At 55.4% G+C, this 27209-nt stretch overlaps 1 protein-coding gene across 1 annotated transcript; it reads left to right on the top strand.

Annotated features, from left to right (window-relative positions):
• The first annotated feature begins 9462 nt into the window (after window positions 1-9462).
• Window positions 9463-23512, top strand: MEX3A (mex-3 RNA binding family member A). Its single transcript, XM_055696736.1, has 2 exons — window positions 9463-10003; window positions 21795-23512. Exons 1-2 carry the CDS (start codon window positions 9532-9534, stop codon window positions 22898-22900), a joined length of 1578 nt encoding a protein of 525 aa, XP_055552711.1. The 5' UTR covers window positions 9463-9531; the 3' UTR covers window positions 22901-23512.
• The last annotated feature ends 3697 nt before the right edge of the window (window positions 23513-27209 follow it).

The following is a 27209-nucleotide window of genomic DNA, read 5'->3' as shown; positions in this document are numbered from 1 at the left end:
CACGCCGGCCCCCTTGGGAGCAACTTGTGGGCAAAACCAAGATGGTTTGGGGCTGAGTGGCCGCAGCCAGGCTGGACACAGCCCTTGCTCTTCCCATTTTTAAACCTAGCAGGTACAGAGGTATCATCAGGATCCTTAACCCCTGGCAGGCAGGAGTGAGAGGAACTCTAAGAAACCTTTAACCTGCTCAAATTAGCTTTTCTGAGCTCTTATTTTCCTGTCTTGGTACTATGCCCTCACTGCCTCCGCGCTCTGCGTGGAGCAAACCCACAGCCTGGGGCACAGCCGCCAGTGACACCATCCTGCAGCCCGTCCCAGCCCGAGGAAGGCAAATCCTGTGGCAGGGAGAGGGTTTTAGCTGGAACCGATGGATTGGAGCCATGCAGGACTGGGCTGGACGAAGCAAACCCCAGTTCCACAGTGACTGGGCTCTTGCTGACTCCAGTGACCCTTGAAGAGCGATGCCCGGGGAGGTGAAGGAAGCGATGAAAACGAGCATCACCCTCAGCCTCCTGCTGCTGCATCCGCTCCCAGCCCTGACACAAAGCTGGAATCTCCAGGACTCACCGGTCCCTGTGGCTTGGCAGTTCCCCCAGCCCGGCCAGCCGGGTTATCCCGCTTTGCCCGGTGCACGCCAGCCCTTAGCGCCCTGCTCCCGAAGCTGCAGCAGGCAGAGCAGCGGGCGCAGTGCAGCGGTGCACGCCTGAGCACCGAGGAATCGCTTGCAGGTGCAGCCGAGCTGCTGCTGGAGCTGGATGTGGAGCAGGGATCCCACATGGATCCTCTGCTGGGTGGAGGGGATGCCGCAGCCTGGCCTTGAAGGGCTGGGAGGCATCACTTGGCACAAAACTCCAGAGATTTGATACCTCCGGGGCCTCCGTCCCTCTGCCAGACTCAGTGGAGGCTCTTCAAGCTGTGAGGTGCATCCCGAAGGATCTGGAATTGCAGAGAGCAAAGAAATGCAAAGACCTGACAGCGTCAACCTGCTCGTTTTGCGCCCAGAGTCTCTTGGCTGACAAAGTCTGCTTCGCACAGCGGCAGCGAGGACCGGCTCGCTCGGAATTGCTCAGTGCTCCCGCCGGAGGCTGATCCAGGAGGCGAACGCCCTGGGAAAACCTGGCCCTGATTTAGGTACCGGCATGAGAGTTGAGCTGTTTGGGAAAGCAGGTCCCCACTGTCAGCGCTGAGCCTCTGGGGAGGCATTATCCATCCCCAGGCTCGCGCCAGCAACTTCGAGTCATCAAAAAAAAAACCAAACAAAAAACCACTTGCAAAATGTGCTTTGGGGTTTTTTTCCCCCAACCCACCCAGCACCCGCGCTGCTGTGCCCCGCAGGATGTCACAGCAGCACCCGGAGCAACCAGGCGCATCGCAGTGATCGCAACACACCTGCGTGGCTTAGCCTCCATCCCACCCCGCCACGCCGCGCTGCAACTTCCACCCCGAGACTAAAATTAGTAGTGAGAGGAAGAGCTCCAGAGGACGACGGGATGATTAAAGCATCCCCGGGAAGGAGGCATCACGTGCAATGTAATGACTTGCCTCATCCCTGGCACAACGACCGTTGTGGAATACAATGGGGAAATGGAAGGAAGGGAGAAAGGGCTCGTTTCTTATACAAAGTCTTCAAAATATTATTGTCTGGTCAATAATAGATATTGTCTGGTCTCCCAGGCCTGATCCCATGGACCTGGACTCGCCAAACCCAATGGACTTGGAGGAGCTTTGGATCAAAGCTCTGCGGTAATGGACTTATCTCATAGAAGAGCTTAATGAACAAATGGTTGCAAAGCACTTGAGGATCGCGGGCGTGGACAGCGAGGTGCCTCTTTGCTATCGGTCCCATCCACACATTCACTATATATACAATAATATATATTCTTCAATAGCTCCTACGCACATTGGAGTGATAGTGCTCACCTAGAGGAGCGAAACCAGGAGTGTGCCACGGACACACCGGGTGAGTTTGGTCAAATTGCTTCTACAGACACAAAAATCTCAAGGATCACACACGCTACCACCGCCTGGGATTTAGAAACAGCTTTGGTTCCAAGCAAACACCTAGATTAAAGAGGCGGGGGGGGGGGAAATATATATCTCTTTTACATCTATTTAAGTTTGCGTGTTGAGAGCGCTTTGTGAATAATCAGTGTCAGTTTTCCAGCACTGTTTTTTGGAAGGGATGAGGCACTGGTCCTTCACTCCATGCCAGGATATCCAAATCCACACTTTGTTGGCCTTGGTTGGCCAAAAAGACGACTGCAGCCCGCATCCATACTCCTGAAGGCAATGAGATTTCATTGGACCTTACCCCTGGCTAGAAAGCTTCCCTGTTTTCATTTAAAATCACCCATAATTGGAAAAAGCAGGGAACCCACAGGTTCAGCCAGCCTCCGAGCTGGAAGACGTGTCCATGCTGGGAGACTTTGCTTGGAGCTCGGGGAAAAACACCTGCCCCCCTGGTTGCACCCTAAACCAAGTTGGTTCAGTGCCCCAGGACCCAGATCCTCGTCTCCCAACTGGAAACACGGCACATCCCACCCTCTCCCAGCTGGAGCTGTAAAGACAGTCCTCGCTTGTTGGGGTGACAGGAGCCAGGTGAGCCCCTCGGATGGGGCTGCCACGTTTCCATACAAGAATTCCTGGAGAGAAATCCGTGCACGGCTCGACAATCAACGTGCAGTGAATCCAACACATCCTGGACGTGGTGGGTTCGCTGGGCACACGTGGACCATCTGGCCAGCACGTGGGCTGGGGGCTCGACACATCCAGGGAGCATCTGACTTCACTGCGGGGGGACGGGGCAGCCGATGGGAGCCCGTGCGGGATATCGGCACCACTGGGATCACGGATGATGCGATGCCCAGGGAGCTGGTCCGACGCGTGGTAGCGCAGCCGCACCGGGATCTCTAGGCTGATGCTGGTTCAGAAACACCAGGGAAGCAGCCAAAATCCTAACTCCCCCTCCCCCCCGCCCCCAACAAAATTTAGACAAAACCACGTGGTAATCCTGCCATTCTGTAAATTGAAATCAGGAATTATCTGCTTGAAGAAGATGGGATTCCAATGGGAGGGAAACGTATTCCTGGGAAAACAAACGACCTGTATAAGCAGCAGGAGTAAGGGGAGAGCATCACCCTGAGACCCCCTTCCAATCCCAGACCTGAAATCATCCGGATTTCAAACAGAAGGAATTACTTCAACAACTTTAGGGCAGATTTTCAAAAAAAACCCAAACCCTCACGACCAAGAGTCCCAAACCTCCGCACTTACAACCACGACCAATCCCGCCAAGCGCTCAGCACCAGCCGCCCCACCGCCAGATTGTCCCTGTAGCTTAGCACCCCATCTGCAGCCAATATGCTGAGCTCTTAACAAAATTGAGGGGGGTTTAAATCTGGTCTCCCAGGCCTGATCCCATGGACCTGGACTCGCCAAACCCAATGGACTTGGAGGAGCTTTGGATCAAAGCTCTGCGGTAATGGACTTATCTCATAGAAGAGCTTAATGAACAAATGGTTGCAAAGCACTTGAGGATCGCGGGCGTGGACAGCAAGATGCCTCTTTGCTATCGGTCCCGTCTACGGAGCAAAGAGGTTTAACATCGAGGCGCAGTGAAGGAATTGTAAGGATGTCGCAGACGGGGGGCAGCCAGGGACCCCCGGGTGGGTCAGCTGCCACGGGTGGGCACATCCATTTCTGCGTCTTGTGCTGTAGGAAAGGGCCAGGGGCTGCCGGGTGAGGCGGTGGGCTCAAGGCTTCAGGGAGCCGCAGGGTGGGAGGGATCCCTTCCATCCCTTGGGATGCTCCTGGCCTGGAAAGGAGCTGCCCAGGGATGGGGAGACGATGCCTCGGGATCTGGTGGCGATGTTACCCCAGCTCTGGCCTCACACCCTGTGAAAACGAAATACCTAAAAAAATAAGCGTCCCGCTCACCAGCAGCGCTTTTGCCTCGCCGCTGCCTGCATCGCCCTTGGCTTTTCCCAAACCAGGGATACTCACCCCGCGTTAACGCTTTCTGAGCAGCCGCCTCGGGTCCTTCCAGAGGGAAGAAGGACGCCGCACAGGGATGCACCAAACTTCACTTTGCATTGATGACACAAACGAACCCGGAAAGTTCCTTTCCTGCCTTCGCTCCCGACGGTGACCGTACGTTACTGTTCCGCCTGAGGACAATCTGCTGGCACCACCTCAGTCAATGGCAGCTTTATTCTTGCCTTTGACGGGGTTTTCTGTTCCAAGCTGTGGTGCCCGGCTTCCCCTCCCCGACAGCTCTGGCATCGCCAGCCGTTGCCGTTTGCAGTTTCTCCCTTTTCTTTGATCATTCCGCAACCTCCTGCCCAGGAAGGGGGTGAGCAGCACGTGACGCCGCTATATGATCCCAACTTGGCAGAGTCTTCCGTCGGCCCTGGTTTTAATTAATACTTTTTTTTTTTTTCCTTTCTCTGACAGTAATTCAGGGATGTGGATTTTGAAACATTTGGAAATACCAACTTTTTAACTAGAAACACTGTGCTTCTGCCAAAAGCCCGGTAGGTATATCTGCAGAGTGGATGTAGCTGCACAGAGTCTACACCCGTAGCAAATTACTCAGCTCGTAACCCAGCACAGCTACCTGGAACCAAGAAATAACCTTTTACTCCCACATCCAGGGAGCTACAACCAGTCGAGGCTCCGCCGGTCCCAGGCTAGGAGCCCCGGTGATCTAGTCCAGCTCATTGAGTCGATCCAAGCTGAATGATGATGGAAATCCAGCTTCCCCAGAGAGCAGCGGTGCCAGACGGTGGGGCAGATCATTCCCAAGCCATCGCCATCACCGTGAGGAGGATCAAAATCTTGGTCGGAGCCCAGCGACACCCCCAAAATACCATCTGCACTGAGGAACGGCGCTATCAGGAACCCATCGGGATTAGTCACCGCCTGCTTTGCCAATTCTTGCCATTTTTCCGGGAGCACTCACGTTTGCCTGAAATTCCCAGCTCCCCGAGTCGCGTGAATAGGCGCGAGGCGGAATTTTCATTTGGTAAAGTAAGTTGCTCGACCTCGTGGCGGTGCAGAACAGCGAGGTGACGTAACCCCAGAAAATTCCCAAAGCCCCGGGAGAAGGCACATGAAAAGAAGCCCCCTATTCGTTATTTTTGCGGAGTCACGCAAACATTTGAGTTTTATCATTTCTGTTTGAAAGCTCGGAGCTGGAGCACTGCAGTTTTCCCTTTTTTTTTTTTTTTCTCCCCCCCCTCCTTTCACTTTATGATTTGGGGGGACACTTTCTTCTCCTGAAAGCTCCAGAACAGAACGTAAAATAGAGGTTGGAAGCAAAACGGTGTCCCTGGAATGACACGATACCGACAGACCAGGCACCTTTATTGGCTGCGTGAACCAGATCCAACTTTGACAGATGAAAATGTCGCTTTATAATTTACAGGACAAGATACGCCAGCTCTTAACAAGACCACAACACACTGTATGCACACGTGTTAATGCACACATGTTTACGGGCACGGATGCATGCATGAACATGCACCCGTGTTACAAACACACCTGCATACGGACACACGTGTGCACAAAATCACTGCATATAAACACAGATTTGCAGTTTCTGTACGTCTTTCAAGGGAGCACCACTCGCACGCTCGCTTTACGTGTTGGCATTTTGCACACACACCCCGTAACACACATGCTTACACGTACACACACGCTTTTTACATGGTTTGAAGGGGCGTGAGGGAGCCAGGGGCAGCAGGTGTGTGCAAGAGCAGCAGGCAGTGCATGTGTGGACATCCACGTGGATTAAACGCACGTGGGTTTGGCCGTGTAACCTCCGTGTGGCACGCGGGACCATGAGTATCCCCACTAAATACTCCGTGCAACGCGTGTGTATGTGCACACGGAGCTACTAGCCATCGTATCGCAACACGAACAGATGCCACCTCCTTGATGAAGGAGAGCATCCCAAACCGCCAGGCTTTCACAAGTCCCATCACCATGCAAAGGTTAAAAATAATAATAATAATAATAATTACAAAAAAAAGATTAATTCAAGGCACTGTTCTATAACCAAGCCCGAAATGAGCCACGTGAAACGCAGCAGCGTGAGGGGGTTTCTTGTGTTTTTAGCGAGATTTTTTTTTTTTTTTGAACACTCGCCACACAAACAGTAAAAACTCCAACCTCACAGCACCTCAGCTCCGGGTCCTGCAGCAGAAGCAACCTGCCACCACCAGCTCGGCTGGCCGGCGTCCCAGCATCTCCCCGACTTTCTGCTACGGCTCAGCTCGGGAAACCGGGATGCCAAGCCAAAAATGCAAGCAAAATTCCCATTCCCAAAGTGCCTGGGCAAGGGAAAAGCTCTAGCAACACCTTACCGTCTGAGTCAGTGGATGAGACATTTCCTTGTGCTGGGTGCCCCATCTGCTTAGTTCATCTGCAAGCTGAGATCTTCTGCTGGTAGACCCAGAAAAGGGGAGGGGGAGAAACCTCGCTGTGAGGATCTGAGAGCCAGAAAGAGGAAATCAGACAAAATAAAGGAGGGGGGGGGGGGGGGGTTAGAAAAAATTCCTGCCTCGGTGACAAGGCACCAGTGCCACCATCCTCCCCCCCACCCCCCCCGCCAGCTCCGTCCCCAGCCAGCGCCGCAGCCGTCGCTGCTGCCAGAGCTGCGGCGCAACGTGGCTCGCTGGGAGCCTGGCATCGCTCCGCATTGTCCCTTGCCCCGGTGTAAGCTCGGGAAATCTCGTTTCGTGGGAGAGACCCCCGGATCGACTCGAAGGGATGGAAGGGGAAGAGGGGAGCGAGGGGCACCTCGCACGCGCCGAGCCCAGCCCGACTGGCGGGGAGCTGGAAAAGCTATTTCCAAAAAAAAAAAAGCAATTTTCAATGTTCCCCTCGGCACTCAACCGCCTCTCATTTCAATGAGAAAAGCCACGCAGGGCATCCCACCGCTCTCCCCCAGCATCCCCAGTTTGCAGAGGGGGCTTTACTGGGAGGGGGAGCCTAAGCCCCAGCAGCTTCCCCCCCCCCCCCCCAAACCTCGCCGCTCCTGTACCTGCAGCCGGCGCCAGGCCTGTGGGGGGCCGGGGGGTCCCCCCTTTTCCTCTCTTCCCACACTGGACACGTGGTTTGAGCCCTCAACCGGTTGCATTTTGGGTTGGGGGTCTTCCCATCACAAGAGCGATGGCCCCGTGTTGGGGGGGGGGCAGCACCTCTTCGAAGGCTGGTGTCCCCCTTGGCATGAGGATGGAGCCGGTGGGCTTATCCCTCCAGGATCTGTCCCGGTGCCCCTGCCCCCACCGGTCACCCCCTGGGGTGTCCCTGCCTGGCCACCGCTTCTCCCGAGGGTCCCCACCGTCCCACCAGGTCTCCAGGCCCCCAACCCTTCACCCCTCCACAGTAGCCCTCACGGGTGGGCAGCACCCACACAGACCCTCGGGGATGGGATGCACATCAATGAGTCCCCACACAGCCCCCTCCCCCCATGACCCCTCCATGTCACAGCGGGTCCCCACACAGCCCCCTCCCCTCCACCCATCACCCCTTCATGTCACAGTGGGTCCCCACGAAGCCCCCTCCCCTCTGCCCATGACCCCTCCATGTCACAGCGGGTCCCCACGGGGCCCCCCTCCCCTCCCCCCATGACCCCTCCATGTCACAGCGGGTCCCGACACAGCCCCCTCCTCTCCACCCATCACCCCTCCATGTCACAGCGGGTCCCCACGAGGCCCCCCTCCCCTCTCCCCATGACCCCTCCATGTCACAGTGGGTCCCCACGAGGCCCCCTCCCCTCCCCCCATGACCCCTCCATGTCACAGCGGGTCCCCACACAGCCTCCTCCACTCAATGCATGGTGGGTCCTCATGCAGCCCCCCCCCCCCATCACACACTGGGTCCTCACACTGCTTCCTCCACCCACGTCACCCATGTCACACCCATGTCACCCATGTCACAGCAGGTCCCCATGCAGCCCCTCCACACATGACACACCGGGCCCACCAGCTGCCCCTCTGCCCGTGACAGACTGGATCCCCACACAGCCCCTCCACGTGTAACGCACTGGGTCCCCCCGTCACCCCTCCACCCACGACACGCTGGATCACCCCCCCCTCCCCCTCCCCCTATGACACACTGGGTCCCCACGCAGTCCCCTCCACCTGTGACACACTGGATCTCCCCGCTGCCTCTCCACCCGTTACAGACACACTGGATCCCCCCAGCACCCCTCCAACCGTGAACACACTGGATCCCCTCCACCCCTCCAGGCGTGACAGACACACTGGAGCCCCCCCACTGCCCCTCCACTCGTGGCACACTGGAGCCCCCCCACCCCCCCTCCACCCCATGCCACACCGGGTCCCCACGCAGCCCCCCCCCCCTCGTGCCACACCAGGTCCCCACGCAGCCCCCCCCGCCCGTGCCACACCGGGTCCCCACAGTGCATCCCTTCCCCGGGGCACAGCGGGTCACCCCCCCCCTTGCCACACCGGGTCCCCCCCACCGCCCCCCCAACCCGTGTCACACCGGGTCCCCACGGCAGCCCCCCAGCCCGTGTCATACTGGGGCCCCACGCAGCCCCCCAGCCCATGTCACACCGTGTCCCCACACAGCCCCCAGCCCGTGCCACACCGGGTCTCCCCACCGCCCCCCCAACCCGTGTCACACCAGGTCCCCACGGCAGCCCCCAGCCCGTGTCACACCGGGGCCCCACGCAGCCCCCAGCCCGTGTCACACCGGGTCCCCACGGCAGCCCCCAGCCCGTGTCACACCGGGGCCCCACGGCAGCCCCCAGCCCGTGTCACACCGGGGCCCCACGCAGACCCCCAGCCCGTGTCACACTGGGTCCCCCACGCAGCCCCCCAGCCCATGCCACACCGGGTCCCCCCACTGCCCCCCCCAGCCCGTGTCACACCGGGTCCCCACGCAGCCCCCCAGCCCATGCCACACCGGGTCCCCCCACTGCCCCCCCAGCCCGTGTCACACCGGGGCCCCACGCAGCTCCCCCCCCCCCCGTGCCCCCCCGGGGTCCCCCCGGGCGCCCCCCCCCCCCGGGGCACAGCGGGACCCCCGCCCGGGGCACAGCGCCCCCGGCACGGCCCCCCGGTGCCGGGACTACATCCCCCAGCAGGCCGCGGGCCGGGGCCGCTCCCGCTGCGCCCAGCCGCCTTCAAACAAAGAGTTTCCCCCCGCGGGGCTCCGCGCCGCCCCGGCGGCCTCCGCACACCCGGCGGCGGCTGCGAGCCGGGGGCTGGGAGCCGGGGGCGGGGGCGGCGGCGGGGGGACCCCGGCGGGCTGGAAGTGCCTGGGCGAGGGAGCTCGGGTTACAGAGAGAAAGGGGCTTGGCCAGGCGGAGGGGAGGTGGGCGGAGGGTCCTTTTCTCTGTCTGTTTCTCTCCCTCTGCCTTTTTTTTTTTCCCTTCTCCCTCCCGAGCTCTTTGTGTCCCCCCCCCCCCCCCCCCCCCACTCCCCTCCTCTCGCTCTCACACCCCCCCCTCCCCAACCAACCACCACCACCCAACCCCCTCTCAAGTCTTTGTTAGCCATGCCTAGCCTGGTAGTACCAGGGATAATGGAAAGGAACGGGGGTTTCGGCGATTTAGGCTGTTTCGGTGGGAGCGGCAAAGACAGAGCGCTGCTGGAGGATGACCGGGCGCTGCAGCTCGCCCTGGACCAGCTCTGCCTGCTGGGGCTAGGCGAGCCTTCCTCCTCCTCCTCCTCCTCCGCCGTGGTGCTGGTGGAGGACAGCAACAACAACAACAATAACCCGCCGCCGCCGCCGCCGCAGCAGCCCCCGCCGCCGCCGCCGCCGCCGCAGCAGCAACCGCCGCCGCCGCCGCCGCCGCCGCCTCCACCGGCCCCGAAGGGCTCGTCGGCGCCCAGCGCCGGGGCGGCGGAGCCCAAGTTGTGCGCCTTGTACAAGGAGGCCGAGCTGCGGCTCAAGAGCAGCTCCAACACCACCGAGTGCGTCCCGGTGCCCAGCTCCGAGCACGTGGCCGAGATCGTGGGCCGGCAAGGTGAGCGCCGGGGTGCGGGGACCCCCCCCGCCCCGTTCCCCGCGCCCGGGGTGTCCCGTCCGTCCGTCCCCCCTCCATCCATCGCCCGGCCCGGCCGGGCTCCCCTCCACGGGAAACTTCCCCCCCGCCGCCCGTGGCATCCCCGCGGCCGGGAGGGCTGGCGACCGCCCCGCCAACTTCCCTCGCCGCCCCCTCCCTCCCATTGTTCGGGGCCGGGCGGGCACCCGCGCCCCGGTCGCCGCAGCCCTACCGGGGACAAAGCGGAGGGGGCGGCCCGGGTGGGTGTGTGTGTCCCCCGCCCCGTCCTCCGCGGGACTCCCGGGGTCGCTGCTTTGCTGTTTGGGGGCGGGGGGTGTTTTTTGTTGTTTTTTTTTGGGGGGGGGGGGGGGGGTGTCTCTATGGAATCTATAGGAATGCCTGCGTGGGTTTGACCGGCTGTCTGCACCGGAGCCCCCGAGCCCGTGGTTTCTCCGGTTTATGCGAGAGAGCTGTTCCTGAGCCGCGCTCTCCGCCCTCCTCCTTTTTTTTTTTTTTAATATAAATAAATAAAAATAATTTTTCAAAAGATAAAAATAAAGCGGGGGGAGGAAAGCCGAGAGCCGGGCTGAGCCCGACCCCCGTGCACCGGTCGGGGGGTCGGAAAAAAAATCCCCTTTGTTGGGCTCGGAGCGAGGGGGTGTGGTTGTACCGGGCCTAGCCCGGCTCCGATCCGGGCAAGTTAAACTCCTTCTGCAAAGCGTGTGAGCGGCGGGCCCCCCCCCCCCCCCCCCTTCTCTCTGCACCCCCACCCACCCCCCTTCCACCTCCCGGAGCGGGGACCCGGGTGTCCCGCGTGGGCCCCCACGCGCGCGCCCGGCCCCGCGCGCCGCCACAGTGATGCTTTTGTTCTCCTGACGGCTCTGTTCGGAGCGAGGTGGAATGGAGGAGGGCTTTAAAAAAAAATAATTATATATATATATATATATATACACACACACCACACCCACTCTTAAGTCACCCCTCGCCCACCCCCCTCCGCTCCGGGCTCCCGAGTGTGCGTGTGGGGGCGAGGTGCGCTGCGGGGGGGGCAGCTCTGCCGACCCCCCCTCCTTGGCATTGCGGGAGCTGTGGCAGGGTTGAACCGTGGGGCTGGCGAGAGAAGTTTTGTGTCTCTTACGGGGGGGGGGGGGAGGGGGAGGAAAAAAGAAGAAAAAAATAATAGTGTGGCTAAGTGGGATTTTTTTTTTTCTTTTTTTTTTTTTTTTCTTTCTCTAAGCAAGTAACTTGACGCTCTGGAAGTGTGACGGGCAGAGACTGCGGCTCCAAATCCAGATGCTTCCTCTTGGGTTGGGAATTGAAATCGCCCCGAGCAGGGGGTTTGCAGTTTGACATGGGGGGGGGAGTGGCTCCCTGGGGCCGGTGGTCCCAGGAGGGGCTGTGCGGAGGTTGGGGTGGGCGAGGGGAAGCCGTGGGGAGAGGGATCCCGATGGCTGATGGCTGTACATCATCTGCTGGAACGTGTTAGGGGAACAATGGGGCCTGGGGTGGCTCAGCACCCTGCCACCAGCCAAGCCGGAGGCTGTTCCCCATGCTGGGATGGAGTGTGGTGCCGTCCTCCCCTGAAACTCGGGGTGTCTGCAGCGCAGGGAACGCCTCCTGCCCCGGCTTCCCCCCCTTGCTCCCCACCGTCACCTGGGATCGTGGCCCCGGCGCCGGGGGCTGGAGGTCCGGCCGAGGAGATCCCACCGGGGCCTGATCCTCCTGGTTGTGCTTTTACACTGCCGCGAGCCGAGCGTGGCCAGAAATGGTGGGGCTTTGCACCAACTCTGCGCCGGCGGGTGCAAGGCCGTGGAGAATCAGGCCCCCTTTGTTTCATAAAGTTAGAAAAGAGAAAGGATTCGGCAGGCGGAATCGAGGGGATGCGGGAGGTGCCTGGGGTATTTTCTCCCTGGATCTCCCTGCTGCCCCAAACTCCCGAGAAGGGGGTGTGTTTCGCTGCCTTCGGTACGCAGCCGCATGCCTGGTGGTGGCCGGAGTGATGGAGAAGAACGTGGAGACCTGGATTTTTTTCCACCATTTTTAGTGTGTGTGTGTGTGAGTGCGCTTGTGTGTAAGGGCTTTCCCACAGCTGGGAAACTGGGAAATGTCAGTGGAGCAGAGCCCCGGCGAGCGGCCTCGGCAGCGCTCCATCAGTTCGTGGGGCAGGCGGTGTAAGCTGTGCCCCTTTCTCGAGGCGGCTGGGTCGGATCCTGTGCTGGCAGAAACCGAGATTCCTTCAGCAGGGTCGCCGCAGCCACAGCTCTTTACTCCGGCAGAGACTGTGGCTCACACTTTTTATTTTTAAAGGCCTACAGGAATGTCTCCTCGGTCATGTTTGCAATCGGCTGGATTACAGGGGTCTGCTCTCAGATGGTGCTGGGCGCAGGACACCCCTGGGGGGCCCGATCCTGTGCTCTCATGGATGCCCACCCAGGAATCCTGGGGGGATGCCACAAACCGCAGAGTGTCACCCCTTTGGTAATGCTGCTCGTGGGGCTGGTGGTTTTCGAAGGAAATGAGTGTTTGGTAGGTTCTTGTGAATAGGGTGATGAACATCTTGGAGAAGAGAGAGGAGGGGGGAAGGTAACGGTGAAATAAAAATTATTTCAGGGCTTTAATTAGTAAACAGGGTTGAGCTTGTTCGTTAACTTTGTATTTTCTGATCTGAGGCACCACGCTGTTCCTTCAGATTATTTTAAAATAGGATCTACTGCCTTTGAAAGTGTACCTTCCTGACAGATGTATGTATGGGAGAGGCCTGGATCTGGGCACGGGGGCCCTCTTACGTGCATCTGGCAACGGCATTTCCACCTGCCACCAGATTGTCCTTTACCCTGCTGGAAGGGTGTAAAGGCACTTGAGTATAAATACGGCTCAAGCCCCATATATTTTTATTGGAATGTTTGTATGTGTGATTTGTGAAGAGGTGTAATTGTGGCGGAGGGGGTGGCTCCGCTTCGAAGGAGGGATGCTGCAGGAGCAAAACCTGTGCTCGGTGGCTCCTTGCCTTTCCCGGGATAACGTGCCCTCATGGAGCCAGTGGCGTGCTGGAAAACTCGCCGGAGTTTGGGCTGGTACTGGTTTGTGTGCTGAATTTGAGCAGCGCTTCTTCAGCGGCGTGACCGCTGGCTGGGTGGGATGGGGTAGTGGGTCACCGGCATGAGATCGTGGGTTGCTGAAATCGTGGGACGCTGCAGGAATCGGCCGTGCGGGTGCCGAGAGCGGCTCCTCCACCGTGATGCCCCACGGTCTGCGGTGGAGAGCTGGGTGGCTGGTGGAATGTGCCAAGGACCGCTTTGCCAATTGAAGGAAACTGGAAAAGGAAGGATGAGGGGATAAAGTCATAACAATCCCTTTGGCTGACGTTTATGACCTCTTCCGTTCTGCCCCTGGCCATGGTTGGCAATGACTTCCCTTCGCTGCCTGGAAGTGGAGCCATGACCTTCACGCGTGCCCTCCTGTTGCTGCTAGGGTGAGGAGCAGGGGTGGCTCTGTCTGCATCGTGGCTCCTGCAGATTGTTCCCCCCATCCCTCGGCATGTGGCAATGAGTGTGAACTCCAGCCGCGCTCGGCTCGGATGGCTGAAGCTCCTGGCGTGTGCCGCGGCACACACGGTGCTCCCAGGGTCTGGAGTCGGTTTGGGGCGCTTGGTGGCTCTTGCGTTTCGCCTGCCGGTTCTTACTGTGGGCATCTTCCCCGTGGCACCCTTTGCGGGGCTGCGCGTGTTCCCGGGGCTACGCAGGTGAATTTGCCAGGGTGTAAAGACAAAGCACTGAAGCGGTTTGCAGGTGGGTTTTGAGGAGATGGTGGGGCACCAAGGGAGTTGCACAGGAGAAGGTTCTTGCAGCTCAAGGGCGTGGGTTGAGGAGGGCGAGATGCTGGGAAGAGTGGAGAGTGTCTGAAGGTCTCATGCTTTGGCTGTTTGGGCTGTCGACTTAGAAAGGGGCAGAAATCCTCAGTCACTGAGATGTCCAGGTTCTTCCCTAGAAGTCACCCGAGGCAGGTGTAGACCAGCCTGATGGAGATGTGTAATGTGACTTTTAAACCCACTCCCACTGACAAACTGGGCTGCCGTCAGCAGAGCCAGGGCAGGGGCCGCTGGACTCTCAAGCGGGGCATGTTTAAGGCTAGATCTCGTGGTTAGGGAGGCACGGTGGCGGTTCTTTGTGTGTCTGGCACAGGGAGAAGGTGGTGGGTCAGTTTGGCTTCCTGCTGCCTGCAGAAGAGCAGCGCAAGCCGCCCGCTCCCAGCAGGTACCTTCCCTGTAAGGGCATTTTTGCTCGCACCATCAATAGTAGCATCCATTGTCACCTGTACCCAGAGCCACCCTTTGATGAAGCATCGCCCAGCCTGCTCTAACTAGCCTGTTGTCAACAGGAATGAGATGATGTGAGAGAGGAGCTTAACATAAATTGCTCTTTCTTGGCAAGGTGAAGTCAAATAACAAGAGGCCCCGCTAACCCCAGGTGATGGGGCTCTTTGTGTAGCTCCAAACATGCTCTAATGCTTTCAGCATTTAAAAATAGTCCAAGGAAGCCTTTTTCATTGAGGAAGTCTGATGATTGCAGCTCCCCCACCCACCATGTGGAGGTGGATGTACAGCATCCGAGAAGCAGCAAGGGGGTCAGATCCTGTTGTCTCGCTTGCTTCGCGTAAATCTTGGAGCTAAAGCCACCGGGTCCGGCGGGACCTGAAAACCGACCTACTCACGCTGCTCGAGATGGGCCTTCAAGGGAAAGAGAAATTGCAGTCGGTGTCAGATTGTTATAAAGTGTTAATGAGAATCCATCTGAATTTACACCAGGGAAAAGTGCCGAACGGGATCGACTTTGTGCGGTTTGAACTAGAGGTGGGAGGAGAAAATGGGTCTGGGAGAGAGACAAAGGGAATTTTCTAGGGAGACACGCACGCTCCGCGCATCGGAGCCGGCTGCTGGATGCCGCGCTGACCGAGTGAACCGCGCCGCAGCGCAGCCGGCCGGAATCTAGGGCAGTGGGAAAGCGTGCTGGCGTTGGGTGGGGGCCCTCGCCCCCCGTTGCTGCCTTTGTCTGGCGGCCCCCTCCTCCTGCGTCCCTCCGTCCCCCCACCAGCTCGCTTTGCCCCGCTTTCCCCTGCGCGCCGTCCAGCGCTGAGCGTGTGTGGCGGGGCCGCGGCAGGATTGTGCCATGCAGGGGGCCGCGGTCACACCCACCCCGATGTGATGCATTGCTGGCGGAGAGCGGCTGCTCGGGGCCGGGGGCTTCCAGCCCGAGTTCCCAACTTTCCTCCACCGCACAACAAGGCAGCGATTGTCTGTGGCATCTGGGTTGTTGCTTTTGGGTCGCGTTGCTTTTTCTTTTTTGTTTTTTGTTTTGGTTTTTTTTTTAAAAAAAAACCACCACCCCCACCACCCCTTTTTTTTTTTAATCATAAACAACTTCCATCGCTACGTGAAAAAGCTTTAAATTACTGCACTGATGTGAGGTGGTTGCTTATTTTCATGGCGTGGTGGTGTGGTGTGTCTTTTTTTTTCGCCCCTTCTTGTAAACACAACTTGCATCATCAGTACAATAAAACCTCAATGCAAAGGGATTTAGTTGTTTGCTTGTGGTCCTTTTGTGTGCATTTGTGTTTTTTTGACACCACTTTCATCAGATTTTCAATGCAGCAAAATCTTACCCCACAGATATTCAGGAGGGTTTATTTGTGATGTTCTTTGTGTGCTTGTCTTTTAACATGGCTTTCATCTTAAATGGGAAAAGAATGCCCCACCTTACCAGAGATATTTGAGGGTTGTTTATTTTATGGTCCTCTTTTTAATTTTATGACTATAACAGAAAAAAGACCAAGTTCTAATTTGCCCTTAGGCTCTCTTACACCACACCGGCAATGTCAAAATATCCTAAGTAGGGTATTTACAGGTGTAATTTATACCAGTGCAGTGTAAAGGTGCCTTAGTATATATGTGAAGAGGGCTAAAAATCTTTTGTCTGTAGAGGTGATTTTGTATCTGATGAAAACAAGCAATTTAAGGACCTGGAGTGATTTGTGTGGTGTGTTTATTTTTTTAAATAACACAAAAAAACCCCACACAAACCCCACCCTGCACCTTGGTGCTGGATCCTTAGCTGTTTGCTGTAAGCTGGTACGGCACCTCTCATGCTTTCAGGTGAAGCCCACACTTCTGGGCATAAACTGGTACATGCTGGGGGTGCGCCAGTTTGTGCCAGATAAAGACCCTCTAGAACTACATCAGTAGCAGTATGCCCCTGTGCAGGATTTGGCCTTCTAGCAGCAGCAAGGAAAAGGTTGCCAGCAGGTTTAACTCTGAATTTCCACCAAAGTCAAATATCTGATGGAACTGCTCCATAGGCATGGCTCGTTTTGCATTGCACCGTCCTGCTGGCATTTTCACCGTGCGTGGTGCAGTGGGCACATCTAGCGCACATCCATCCTGTACCCTGCTCCGGCCTTTTCTTTCTGCCAGGGCATGGACGGAAGCCTCGGTGCAAACCGCAGCGAGGTCCCATGGCAGCACCTTGGGTTTACGCCACTCTGAGTGCGAAAAGATTTGGGATGTGTTCGTGCAAAGCAAACGGCGGTTGGGTCGGATGCATCCTACACCCTTGACGCCCTCGTGAGCAACTGCCATAGCTGGAAGGGTGGACCAAGCTCTTGCATCCTTCTCTGGGAGTTTTGATAGATTTGTTTACCCCTGATGCAGGGGTAAGCAGAGAGCATGTGGCTGTGCATCCAAATCTCCCCCTGATTCCACACCCTCCCACACCCCCCCTCCCGAGCTGTCACCCGTTTGGCAATGTCTAGACTCGATTTATTTATTTGTTTTTAGCCAGAGTGAGCTGCTCTGTGGATTAATTCCAGTTAGATAACTGGTCAGGGTGCAGGAGGCTCGACAGTCCTCAAGGGTTTGTTTCTGTGTGTTAACATTTGTGGCTTACTAGGGTAATTTGCAAACACATTTACTTTGAGTCAATTGGCAATCAGTTAACCGAAGTTAAAAAGGGGTGGGGGGAGGAAATAATCGTACAAGCCTCCTTTGCAAAACGCTTTGGGATCTGCGTTATTGGGAAAAAAACAGAGTAATAGAAGCTAGGTAGTGGAAACACAACAAGAAAGGGCTCAATTCGCTCTCAGGATAAAAATCTTAACTGGCAGGAGTCTGCCAGGGATCAATTAGCTGATGTCTGCACACTGCCTTAAAGAGTGGAACGCCACAGCAAAGTTGTATATTATTATAGTTTCTGCAGGTTCTTCTCTCCTTTTAGTTTTACATTTTTAACACCACCTACTAAGCAGTTCTCTCCCCTTTTAATAATCCACTGAGTAACGTGGTTTGTTGCATGTTGTCTTCAAATTTCGGTTATGCACGAAGAAAACCTTTCATTGAAAATAAAACGTACGGGACAGATTTCATTTGAAAAAAGCACATAGGACTGTGCTACTCATCCGGCCAGGATGCAAAGGGCCCACATCCTGATCTGGCTTTGGAGCAATGTCGGAGGAGGCTCAGCCCCTGTTTAATTGTGCGAAGTAAAGTCAGGGTTGTGGGCGAGATGGGCTGGGAGCCTTGGCACTGAGTGGGTAAATCAGATTTAAGCCCAGCCTGATCTTAGCTGATGTAGATGGGTGCAGCTCTCTCGGAAGTTGGAGTTACCCGGCTCTGTATCGCTGATGGCTTGGCCTGTTGTCTGCACCAGTTTCGAGCTGCTAGAGATCTGGGCCACTGAACCTGCTGGGCTGCTGGTCTTGATGGAGTTGGTCTAATTTCCTGTAGGGTTATTTTCTCCAGTTTTTAAGCACAGGATCCCCCATCTGTCTGTCTCTGCAAAGCTGGCTTTCCTGTCTGCAGGCCTGCACGGAGACCCTCCCTCCTCCTCCCCCTGCTTCTCACACCATCGACTGCACCATGCGTCCTTTTGTCCGTTTCTAGATCCTCCCTCCCCCTCTCGCCATGCTCTCTCCTTGCCCGGCTCCCTTTTGCCATTTTGGGGGGGTCTCTCCTTTGCCTCCACACCCTTAATCCCCCCCTCCCCTCCCTCAGAGGGATCACAGCGTGCCTCTCCCTCGATTTCCATCACCTTTCCCCCATCCCTAACTCCCTCCCACCCTCTCCAGCTCGTGTAACTCGCTTACGTTTGCCCTCATTCATGTGTATTCCTTGCCACCACCGTTTCCTTCCATCTGTCCCCAGCACGGAGCCCCCGTCCTTTGTCACTGCTCTGCTCGCCTGACCCTCTGTGTTGCCTCCCCAATTGTTTCCTGTCGTGCTGGGCTCAGATCCCTCTCCCCCCCGCCCCCCCCAGCCATGCAGTCATTGTCCCGTGGCTTAGAAAAATGCCGAACCCAAGCCCAGCCCTGACAAATGCCTACCTGAGGTCCTTTTGCAAACGAGAGCGAGCCCGGTGCTCCTGGGAGGCAGAACATGGGTCACCGAGGAATTCAGCAAATGTTACTTCGGTCTGGGGTGATGCGCGGGGGTCATTGCAGCGCAGATGCTTGCCACTGACACCCCCTTTCTTTCCATGCGATGCTCCGGTGATATCCCAGGGGAAATGGTGGCATCTCGGTTAATCTTCCTAAGATGGAATCTCCATCTTTGGAGCAAGCGGCATAGGAGCAGGGCAGGGAAATGTCTGCCAGGGATGGGGCAGGGAGAGCCGACCTTGCCCTGGGGCTGTAGGAGGGCGTAGGTGACCCCTTATCGCTTTATCCCGCCCTCCATGGGCTCCTTGGGATGAACCTTTATCCTGCGATTCCGGCTGTGTTGATTTATTCTACGGTTGTGTCGTGCCCAGCACCGTAAAGTCATCTTCTGTGAGTTTCCCAAGTACTAATAATGCAACGCTGTCGATGACCATCGGTCCGCATCAACCGCTCAGAAACTTTATACTAAACAAAGCATTGCAAATATACTTCAGGGTGCAAACTCAGCGGGGAGTAGTAACATGTGAGCTACGTTGGACTTGGCAGGGAGTGGATTTTGTTTGGATTTTGGGGATTTGCCCAGCTCCTTCTCCGGGTCAGATCTAGCATTTCCATTCCCCAGGAACGTGAAATTGATGGCTTAGAGATGGGTTTGATGCAGCAGCATCGCAACGTTAAGCGTTGTAGGAAGTTTTGCAGTAGCACAAGGCAGAAGACAGCTATTCTTCCCATTCTACAAATGGGGGACTGAGGCTCAGAGAGATGAAGTAGTAGCTCTGAGGAGTTAAAAGTCACATTGGGAGCCGACAGCGAAGTCAGGATTTACCGGCACGTGTCCTACACCCATGCCAAGACCCTCTGACAGGCGGTGGGGTTTCGAAGCTACGCCGTGAGTTTTCGTGTTCGCGCAGTCTCCTGCAGCTTGATGAGGCTGCACCCCGGTGCCCATGCGATGTTGCGAGATGCGAGTGTGACCTGTCAGGCTGAGCATGCTTTGTGCAGCTGTAACTATTGGTTGTACCGTGTGCGGCGCCTGCCACCGCTGCGAGCGCGGGGAATTATTCTTGTCAGCTGTAGTGGCACAAGGCTCCCATTTTTATCGCTAAAGGTGTGGGGTTCGATTCTTGCTAATGATACGTGGTGGTGGGATCGTTACGTTCCCGTAAATACCCCAATGTCACAAGTCTTGTGTCTCATGAGACGAGCTCCAGATACGTGGCAGCACTGAGTGGCAGCCCTGAACTCCCAGCTGGGAGAGATGTTGTTATCTATTAGGAACTGTATAAATAATAACGTTCCAGGCCACGAGCTGAGGAATCTTAACTTCTTGGTTGCAAAAGCATCGTTTGCCCATCATCTTGTGTTAAAGTATGATGTCAGTGTAGTACCTTGAGGAACACTTGCTGGTGTCAGATGGTCGGAGGAGAGGACAGGAGACAGGCTTCTTCTGGGGAAAGAAGGTGGGGGATCTCACAGGGGTTTCAATCCCATATCCTGATCCTCTTGTTCCGTGAGCCCCCGAGTCAGACACCTGAATCCTTGGGAAACCACGGCAAAACGCTCGCTTTACTCCACCTGCACTAGCAGAAATGCGGTGCCCTGGAGAATCTTTTTTTTTTTTTTTTTTTTTTTCAGTTTCTTCTTCGAGATCTGAGCTTAGAGCAAACCTCCCCACAGAGGAAGCCCTGGTCTGCACGGGAGCTTGGTGCCAGGCTTTGAAAATGCCTTCAGGCACTGAGTAAGGCTTTTGGAGAGAGAGGTTAGAGGGACAGCAGCAGGGAGGGTTTCCAGAAGTCGTTTGGAAACCTGTGCCACATCTGTAAAAATATTTAGTTGCTTGATGGCATCCTAGTGTCATCTAGGAACCTGGAGTCACACAGCTGGCTCTAAAGCCTTCCAAAAAAGCAATTTGGAAGCCAAAACACACTGAAAAGTCTCTTGCCTTTTTTGGAAAAGCAGAAAGATGGTTTTTGAGCTGTGAGGAGCAGGGGACTTGGCTCAGTGGGCTCCACGAGGTGGGTACTGGTACACGAAGGCACTGGCATGGCGAGTGCTCCGAGGGAAGGGGCCGAGCGCTTGGCTTGCTGGGGGCGGGGGGGGGGGGGGGGGCTGCGGCCATTGGTATTTTATGTACCGGGTGGAGGGTCCAAGGCAAAACGCAGCCCTTGGCTGGTGGCCTCCCCTCGCCGGGAGCCGCTGCCGGGCCTGGGGTCCGCACGCAGCCCGTGCCAGGGCTCTGCAAACACGGGAAGGAATCCCTGCCCGATGGCTTGTGGGTTTGACCCCCGAGCAAATACCAGCAGCCTGCTACCCCCCGGCCTTCCACCGACATTTGGGGTCCCGCCGTATCTGCAGTGGGGAGCCCACATGGCTGACCCTCTGCTGCATCCCCCCCTGAAACTTGGCCCCGCAAAAGTGACCCGGATCATGGCGGATTCACCCCAAAAGCTCTGCAGTAGGACAGAAGTCTCCATGGAGGGCTCTGCTGCCTTGATTTACGGCAGTTGTAGGGCTCTGCTCCCCTCAGTTATGGCAGTTGTAGGGCTCTGCTCCCCTGAGTTACGGCAGTTGTAGGGCTCTGCTCCCCTCAGTTATGGCAGTTGTAGGGCTCTGCTCCCCTGAGTTACGGCAGTTGTAGGGCTCTGCTCCCCTCAGTTATGGCAGTTGTAGGGCTCTGCTCCCCTGAGTTACGGCAGTTGTCTCTCCCTCGTGCTCCCTGTGAGCTGGAGCAGGGGGGTGAAGGGGCTCCGCATTGGCCATGCCTGGCCGTGGGCTCGGCATCCCCCTGCTTTCTCCCATCATCTTGTCTCTCTTGCCGCCTCAGTGTTGGCCAAATCCTTCCCACCCTGGGAGCTGCTCTGGCGGGAGGGCGGCCATCTTCTCTGAGGGGCAGCATGGCGCCTGGGCCTCAGCGGGGACAGGCTTCCTCACAGGGAGGTCTGGAATCCCCCCCATCCCCGGCTCCCTGGTGCCTGGGTGTGTGTGAGAGGGGGATCTGCGATGGGGGATTGCTGAGGGGCTGCTGATGGCCGAGGGGAGGCAGCTGAGGGGGATCTTGTAGTGGGGGGCAGCACACAAAATGGCGACACCTGCCTGAGGATGAGGGAGTGGGGAGCCCCTGAGGGAGCAACTCTGTGAGGATGGAGGGAGGGGAGCCTTCCTCAGGCGTTTCTCCTGGCAGGGTTAGGGGGTAAAAAGCCTTTCCCTCATGGCCGGTCCCCAGGCAGTGGCTGCTGTGTGGTGCAGGGCCTGGTGAAAACATGGCGGCTCAGCGGTCTCCTGAGGCGAGAGGAGGGTGGCGGGACAGCCTCTCTAACCTCCCTGCTTTGTTTTCTCTCTCTTCCCCAAGGCTGCAAGATCAAAGCCCTGCGGGCAAAGACCAACACCTACATCAAGACTCCGGTGCGGGGCGAGGAGCCGGTCTTCATGGTGACGGGACGGCGGGAGGACGTGGCCATGGCCCGGCGGGAGATCATCTCTGCTGCTGAGCACTTCTCCATGATCCGGGCCTCCCGCAACAAGGCCGGCACCACTTTTGGCAGCGCTCCGACCTTGCCGGGGCAAGTCACCATCCGGGTGCGTGTGCCCTACCGCGTGGTGGGCTTGGTGGTGGGCCCCAAAGGAGCCACCATCAAACGGATCCAGCAGCAGACCAACACCTACATCATCACGCCCAGCCGGGACCGGGACCCCGTCTTTGAAATCACCGGCGCACCGGGTAACGTGGAGCGCGCCCGGGAGGAGATTGAGACCCACATTGCAGTGAGGACGGGCAAGATCCTGGAGTACAACAACGAGAACGATTTTCTCTCCAGCAGCCCTGATTCCGGCATGGAGAACCGCTACTCGGAGGCCTGGCGGGTTCATACGCCGGCGCCGGGCTGCAAGCCCCTCTCCACCTTTCGGCAGAACAGCCTGGGGTGCATCGGCGACTGCTCCGTTGACCCCGTCTACGAGACTCCCCGGCTGAACGACCAAAACGACTTCAATTACGGTTACCTCTTCCCCAACTATGGCGTGAACAAGCAAGATCTGTATTACGGGGTGCCGGAGTCGGGTGCCCCGATGTGGGCTGGGCAGGAGAACACCAACCCCGTCTCGGTGCTCTTCTCAAAGCAGCAGCGGTCCAGCAGTACCGGCACCATCCACCCAAATTCACATCGCTCCCCGTCCTCCTCCATCCAAGAGCCCAATCTCTCCGGTCTCCCCAGGCGGTCGCAGGGGGAACCGCTCCAAGGGTTTTCCAAGCTGGGGACGACGACCGCTGCCCGGACGTCTGTCTCCAGCAGCCGCGAGTGCATGGTGTGTTTCGAAAGCGAAGTTACGGCGGCGCTGGTGCCGTGCGGCCACAACCTCTTCTGCATGGAGTGTGCCGTGAGGATCTGTGAGAGGACTGATCCAGAGTGCCCGGTTTGCCACGCTGCAGCCACTCAGGCCATTAGAATATTTTCCTAAAGAGACGAGCAGGGCATTGGGGTGGGGGGGTGGGGGTAGGAAGGGAGCGTGGGGGGGGTCCAGGAAAGAAAAAAATGATGATAATAATAATAATAATAATGATAATGATAATAATAATAATAATAATGACATCTGAAGAACAAACGAATGAAAGAATAAATTAATTTAAAGAAGAAGAAGAAGAAAAAAAAAGAAATTATTTTACAAGCAATGTATGTTATTTTTTAAAAAAAAGAAGTGAATAATAAAATTAAAATGAATAGCAAAGCCAGAAATTTTGAAGGGTGAACGATGCTCCAGCCTGCAATGTCTTTTTTAAAGCAAGTACTCTGAACGCACACTCGGATCTCGCAAGCAAAGCGGTTTAGTTCAGTTTTTTTGGTGGTGAGATTGGGACTTCTCTGCATTGACCAAGCCGGGCCATCTTGATCGGACGGGGAAGGGAGCAGGGACGCGGGGAGGGCCCTGGCAGCCTTTCTTCTCCAGCCACGTTCAATCTTCACCTTGGTCTGAAGCCCCTACTCTCCTCCCCCCCAGGGATGGCAGCCCAACTGGGAGCTCAGAAAGAAACAAATAGAAAGAAAGGAAAACGGATGACGGGGATTTAGAAAAGCGAAAAAGGAACCATCGACCTCTGGGAACCTGTTAGAACGAGGGCACAACTGTATTACCTCAAAGATTTAAACAAAAAAAAAAAAAAAAACCACAGCAGCTAAAGAACTTTTATTGTTTTCCTTTTTTTCTAAAAAAAACCAAACAAAAAAAACCCACAAAAAAAAGAAAATCACAAAAAGAAGATGAAGAAATAAAAATGACGCCGGTGAAACTGAAGAAGGTTTGGAAGAACCTATTGGAGTCACACTGGGCGATTAACATTTATTTTATTATTCTGAGCCACCGTGGAGTCTGGAACTTTGTTCTTTTTTCCTTATCCGAGCAGGGATTTGTTCATCAGACGAATCAGGAGTCACTAACAGGGTATTTCAAAAGCAGTCCTGAGTTCCCATCCATGGGGGGAGTGTATCGACTTCCGTGTTTCCGTAGTTCACTCTTCATCCTTTTTTTTCCAAGCGATGCCAGCTGCAGCTACACACAACACGCATGCGCACACACACACACGCACACACCTAACATTGTGCTTTTCTTTTCTTAAAAAATATATATATCGCACCAAAACCTAAGAAAGACGATCATGCAATACAGGCGATGAGCCCATACGAAACCAACATGCATCCCAACAGAAAGCAAAAAAAAAAACAAACAAAAAACCCCGAGTTTATATATATAATTTTGTTGTCGTCGTTTTTAAACTGGACCAAAACTTTTGTTACCCAAAACCGAGTGGGGGGAAAAAAAAAAAAAAAAAAGAAGAAAAAGTATTTCTTTATGGACCAAAACCTCTTCAGCTGTCCTTTACCTGGATCTTCCTGAGGTTGGCCACTTTTATATATTATATTTTTTTCAGAACGAAACAAAACAAAAAAAAAATATTGCCTTGTTGAACATCCTTTAATCATTTCAAGACTCCTGGTTTTGTTAAGTGAGATACTTTTTAAACCATTGGGTAGTGGGAGAGGATGGGCTTCGAATATCTGGCTTCTGTGCCAATGCACACGAGGTGCAAGCCAGCGTCTTAACATCATCAGGTTTGTTCAACCAGTCTCTGGATGCCAAAATGCTGTGATGGTAAAGATGTGTGTTGGATTAACCTATCAAGTACCAGTATACCTATCTATGAATATATGTGTATATATATATATGGGCGCTTGACTCATCAAGCACCTCTATATATATATATGTGTATATAAAATTATATATATATAATTTTTCTCCCACCACCACCGCTTCCCCGTTTCCTACCCCTCGACTTCTGCTCACAGATCCTGGACCCTGATTTAGAACTGAACCAACAAGTTTCACAACTTGGCAGAGACAGTTCTACAGCAACAAAAAAAAAAAAACACACACAAAAAAAAAAAAAAACAAAAAAAAAAAAAGGAAAAAAAAATCGCCTGAGATTTTTTTTTTTTCCCTTCAGTTACAGGAGACTTTATTTTCATCGTAATAATGTTCCTGGGAACATCCCCTCTTCTGCTCGGTTTGCTGCTGCTTGCTCCCGGTTGCTGCCTCCATCCCGGTATGGTCCGCTTGAGCCATCCTCGGTCACCGGAGGAGAGGCTGAGCCGGCCACTCTCGGGACAGGCTGCTCCGGTGCTCTGCGTCGATAAAGATCCATTTTCTGATCTTCAGATATCGGGTGGAGGGGCGTGAAATGATGTGCCTCCAACCATTTTGCATCAACGGTAAAATACTACGTAGGGGCAAGACGTAGATGGAGGGGTGGACGACGTTCCTAGGCTCTGTAGTGGATGCTGATGTTTTGGAAAAAAGTTTTAAAAGAAAAAAAAAAGAAAAAGAAAAAATAATTAATGCTGTGCTAAAGGGACACTGTCAGGTCGAATTTGTACTCGCCTCCTCCCCAAAGCTTTAAGAAATCTCCGGCCGCTTGGTTCTCCCGGCTCTGGTGTGCACCGGGACCGGGTCGGGATGCGAGCGCTTCCCGGGGGAAGGCGCCGTCATTTGGACCCGCCGGTGTGGGTGCTGTGTGGGGGAGCCATGGGGTGACGGAGGGCTGGGGGTGCTGGCCAGCCGAGCTCCCAAAGCCTCTGCGCCCCGCTGCTGTCCCAGGGCACGGATGTGAAAGCCATCTTCCCCCCTCTTCCCCGCCGTGGAAGCGTGGCCTTTGGCAAAGGCTCGCGAGCCTTGGCCAGCTCTGGCCACCTCCTTTCTAAAACTGGCCCAGTTCTCGTCCAAAATCTGGCTTCAGCTTGGTCCCAGTAAAAGAAGGGGAAGGGAGAGGGGGAACGATCCTGTTCCCTGAGCGGTAACCTCTCCCCTCCCCACACACACCACCACCTCCTTGTGTCCCCCCTTCCCCCCCAGGGTTCTGTTTTACCCGTTCATTGTGCAAAATTCTCCCGCTGATGTCGAGAGAGTGGTCGGGGCAAGAGCTGGGAGGGAGGGGAGGGGGGGGGGGTTGCGGGACGGGCAGGGGGGGATCCAAACACCCTTCGAAGGGGCGTTCGGAAATGTTGGTGTTGGTAAAACGGAGGGGATTTAGCTGGAAACTGCAAAATGGCAAATGCTTCCCTGGCCGCGTCCCCCGGGGCCGCTGTGTTAGTTGGGTGACTAGTCGTTCTTGGCTGAGTGGAGTCTGTTCGTGGTAATGTGAGCAAGTTTTTGATCAATGTCTTTATTTGATGGCCAGGTTGTGAAGAGGTGGGGGGGAGCGGGGGCGGGGGGGGGGGGGGGAAGGAGACACCCGTGTCGGGGGGGGAGGGGACCTGGGGGGGGGGGACCTTATTCTAGCACTGACCCTAGGGAGTGGGGAGGGGGGGAAGGTAAGGGGGGCTCTTCTCCGCTCCTTTTATCTCCTCCCTTACCTTAACAAGCGAAAAACGATGTAAAAGCCTCCTGCATGCTGAAAAAAATGTTAGAGAAAAAAAGAACAACCTTTCTTTTTTTATAAAAATAAGTTTAAAAAAACCCACACTGATTTAAAAAAAAAAAAAAAAACAAAACAAAAAAAAAACCCAGAAAAAAAAAGGAATAATGACCCAAACAAACGTCCATGCTTGCTGATCGGAACCGGAGGGGGGGGCTGCCCGTGCCCCCCTCTGCAGATGAGGTTCCTACTCAAGTCTCCAAGTTGGCCTTTAATAAAATCTTCAGTTCCAATAACCTTTATATATATATATATACACATATATATATACATATACATATATATTAAAAGAAAGCTTGATGTAGCAGTTCTAGTTTAAAATGAATAGAAGTATTTCAGCCCCTGTTTTATTTTGAGTTCTCCTTTTCCCCTGCTTTCCCCCGTAACCCACCCCCCCTCCATATTTTGATGTAGCAACTTTGGAAGAAAGAAAAACAGGCGCTGTAAACGCACCGAGAGCTACCTCTGGCCCGAGAAGGGGGCTGCACGGGGGGGGCTCGGGCAGTGTGGGGGAGCTGCGGCCCCCGCCACCCCCCAGGCCGTCGGGGGCACCCAGAGAGCGGCAGTCCCGGGCCCTGCCTGTTTTAGCATCCTAGGGGAGCCCGGTTGCGGGGCTTAAAACAACAAATTTGCGTAACTTTTTTTTTTTTTTTTTTCTCTCTTTTTAAATATATGTATATATATAAAAATCTTAAAAAAAAAAAAATAAAAACAAAAAACGAGAAAAATGCCCATGACCTTAACTATTTGCTCTGACTTGTATCTTCCTTGATAGGTGACTAAAAATGGCTTGTTGGTCTAATT

The sequence above is a fragment of the Falco cherrug genome, chromosome 19, assembly GCF_023634085.1.
Source record: "Falco cherrug isolate bFalChe1 chromosome 19, bFalChe1.pri, whole genome shotgun sequence".
NCBI lineage: Eukaryota > Metazoa > Chordata > Aves > Falconiformes > Falconidae > Falco > Falco cherrug.
The sequence above is the reverse complement of the archived record's forward strand: the minus strand, read 5'-3'. Positions and strand labels throughout refer to the sequence as shown.

Bases quoted from the DNA above. Each gene is read 5' to 3' on its own strand.
- MEX3A (XM_055696736.1), top strand. From the start codon at position 9,532: ATGCCTAGCCTGGTAGTACCAGGGATAATGGAAAGGAACGGGGGTTTC. The intron at 10,004-21,794 runs GTGAGCGCCGGG...CTCTTCCCCAAG, and splicing joins CGAGATCGTGGGCCGGCAAG to GCTGCAAGATCAAAGCCCTG.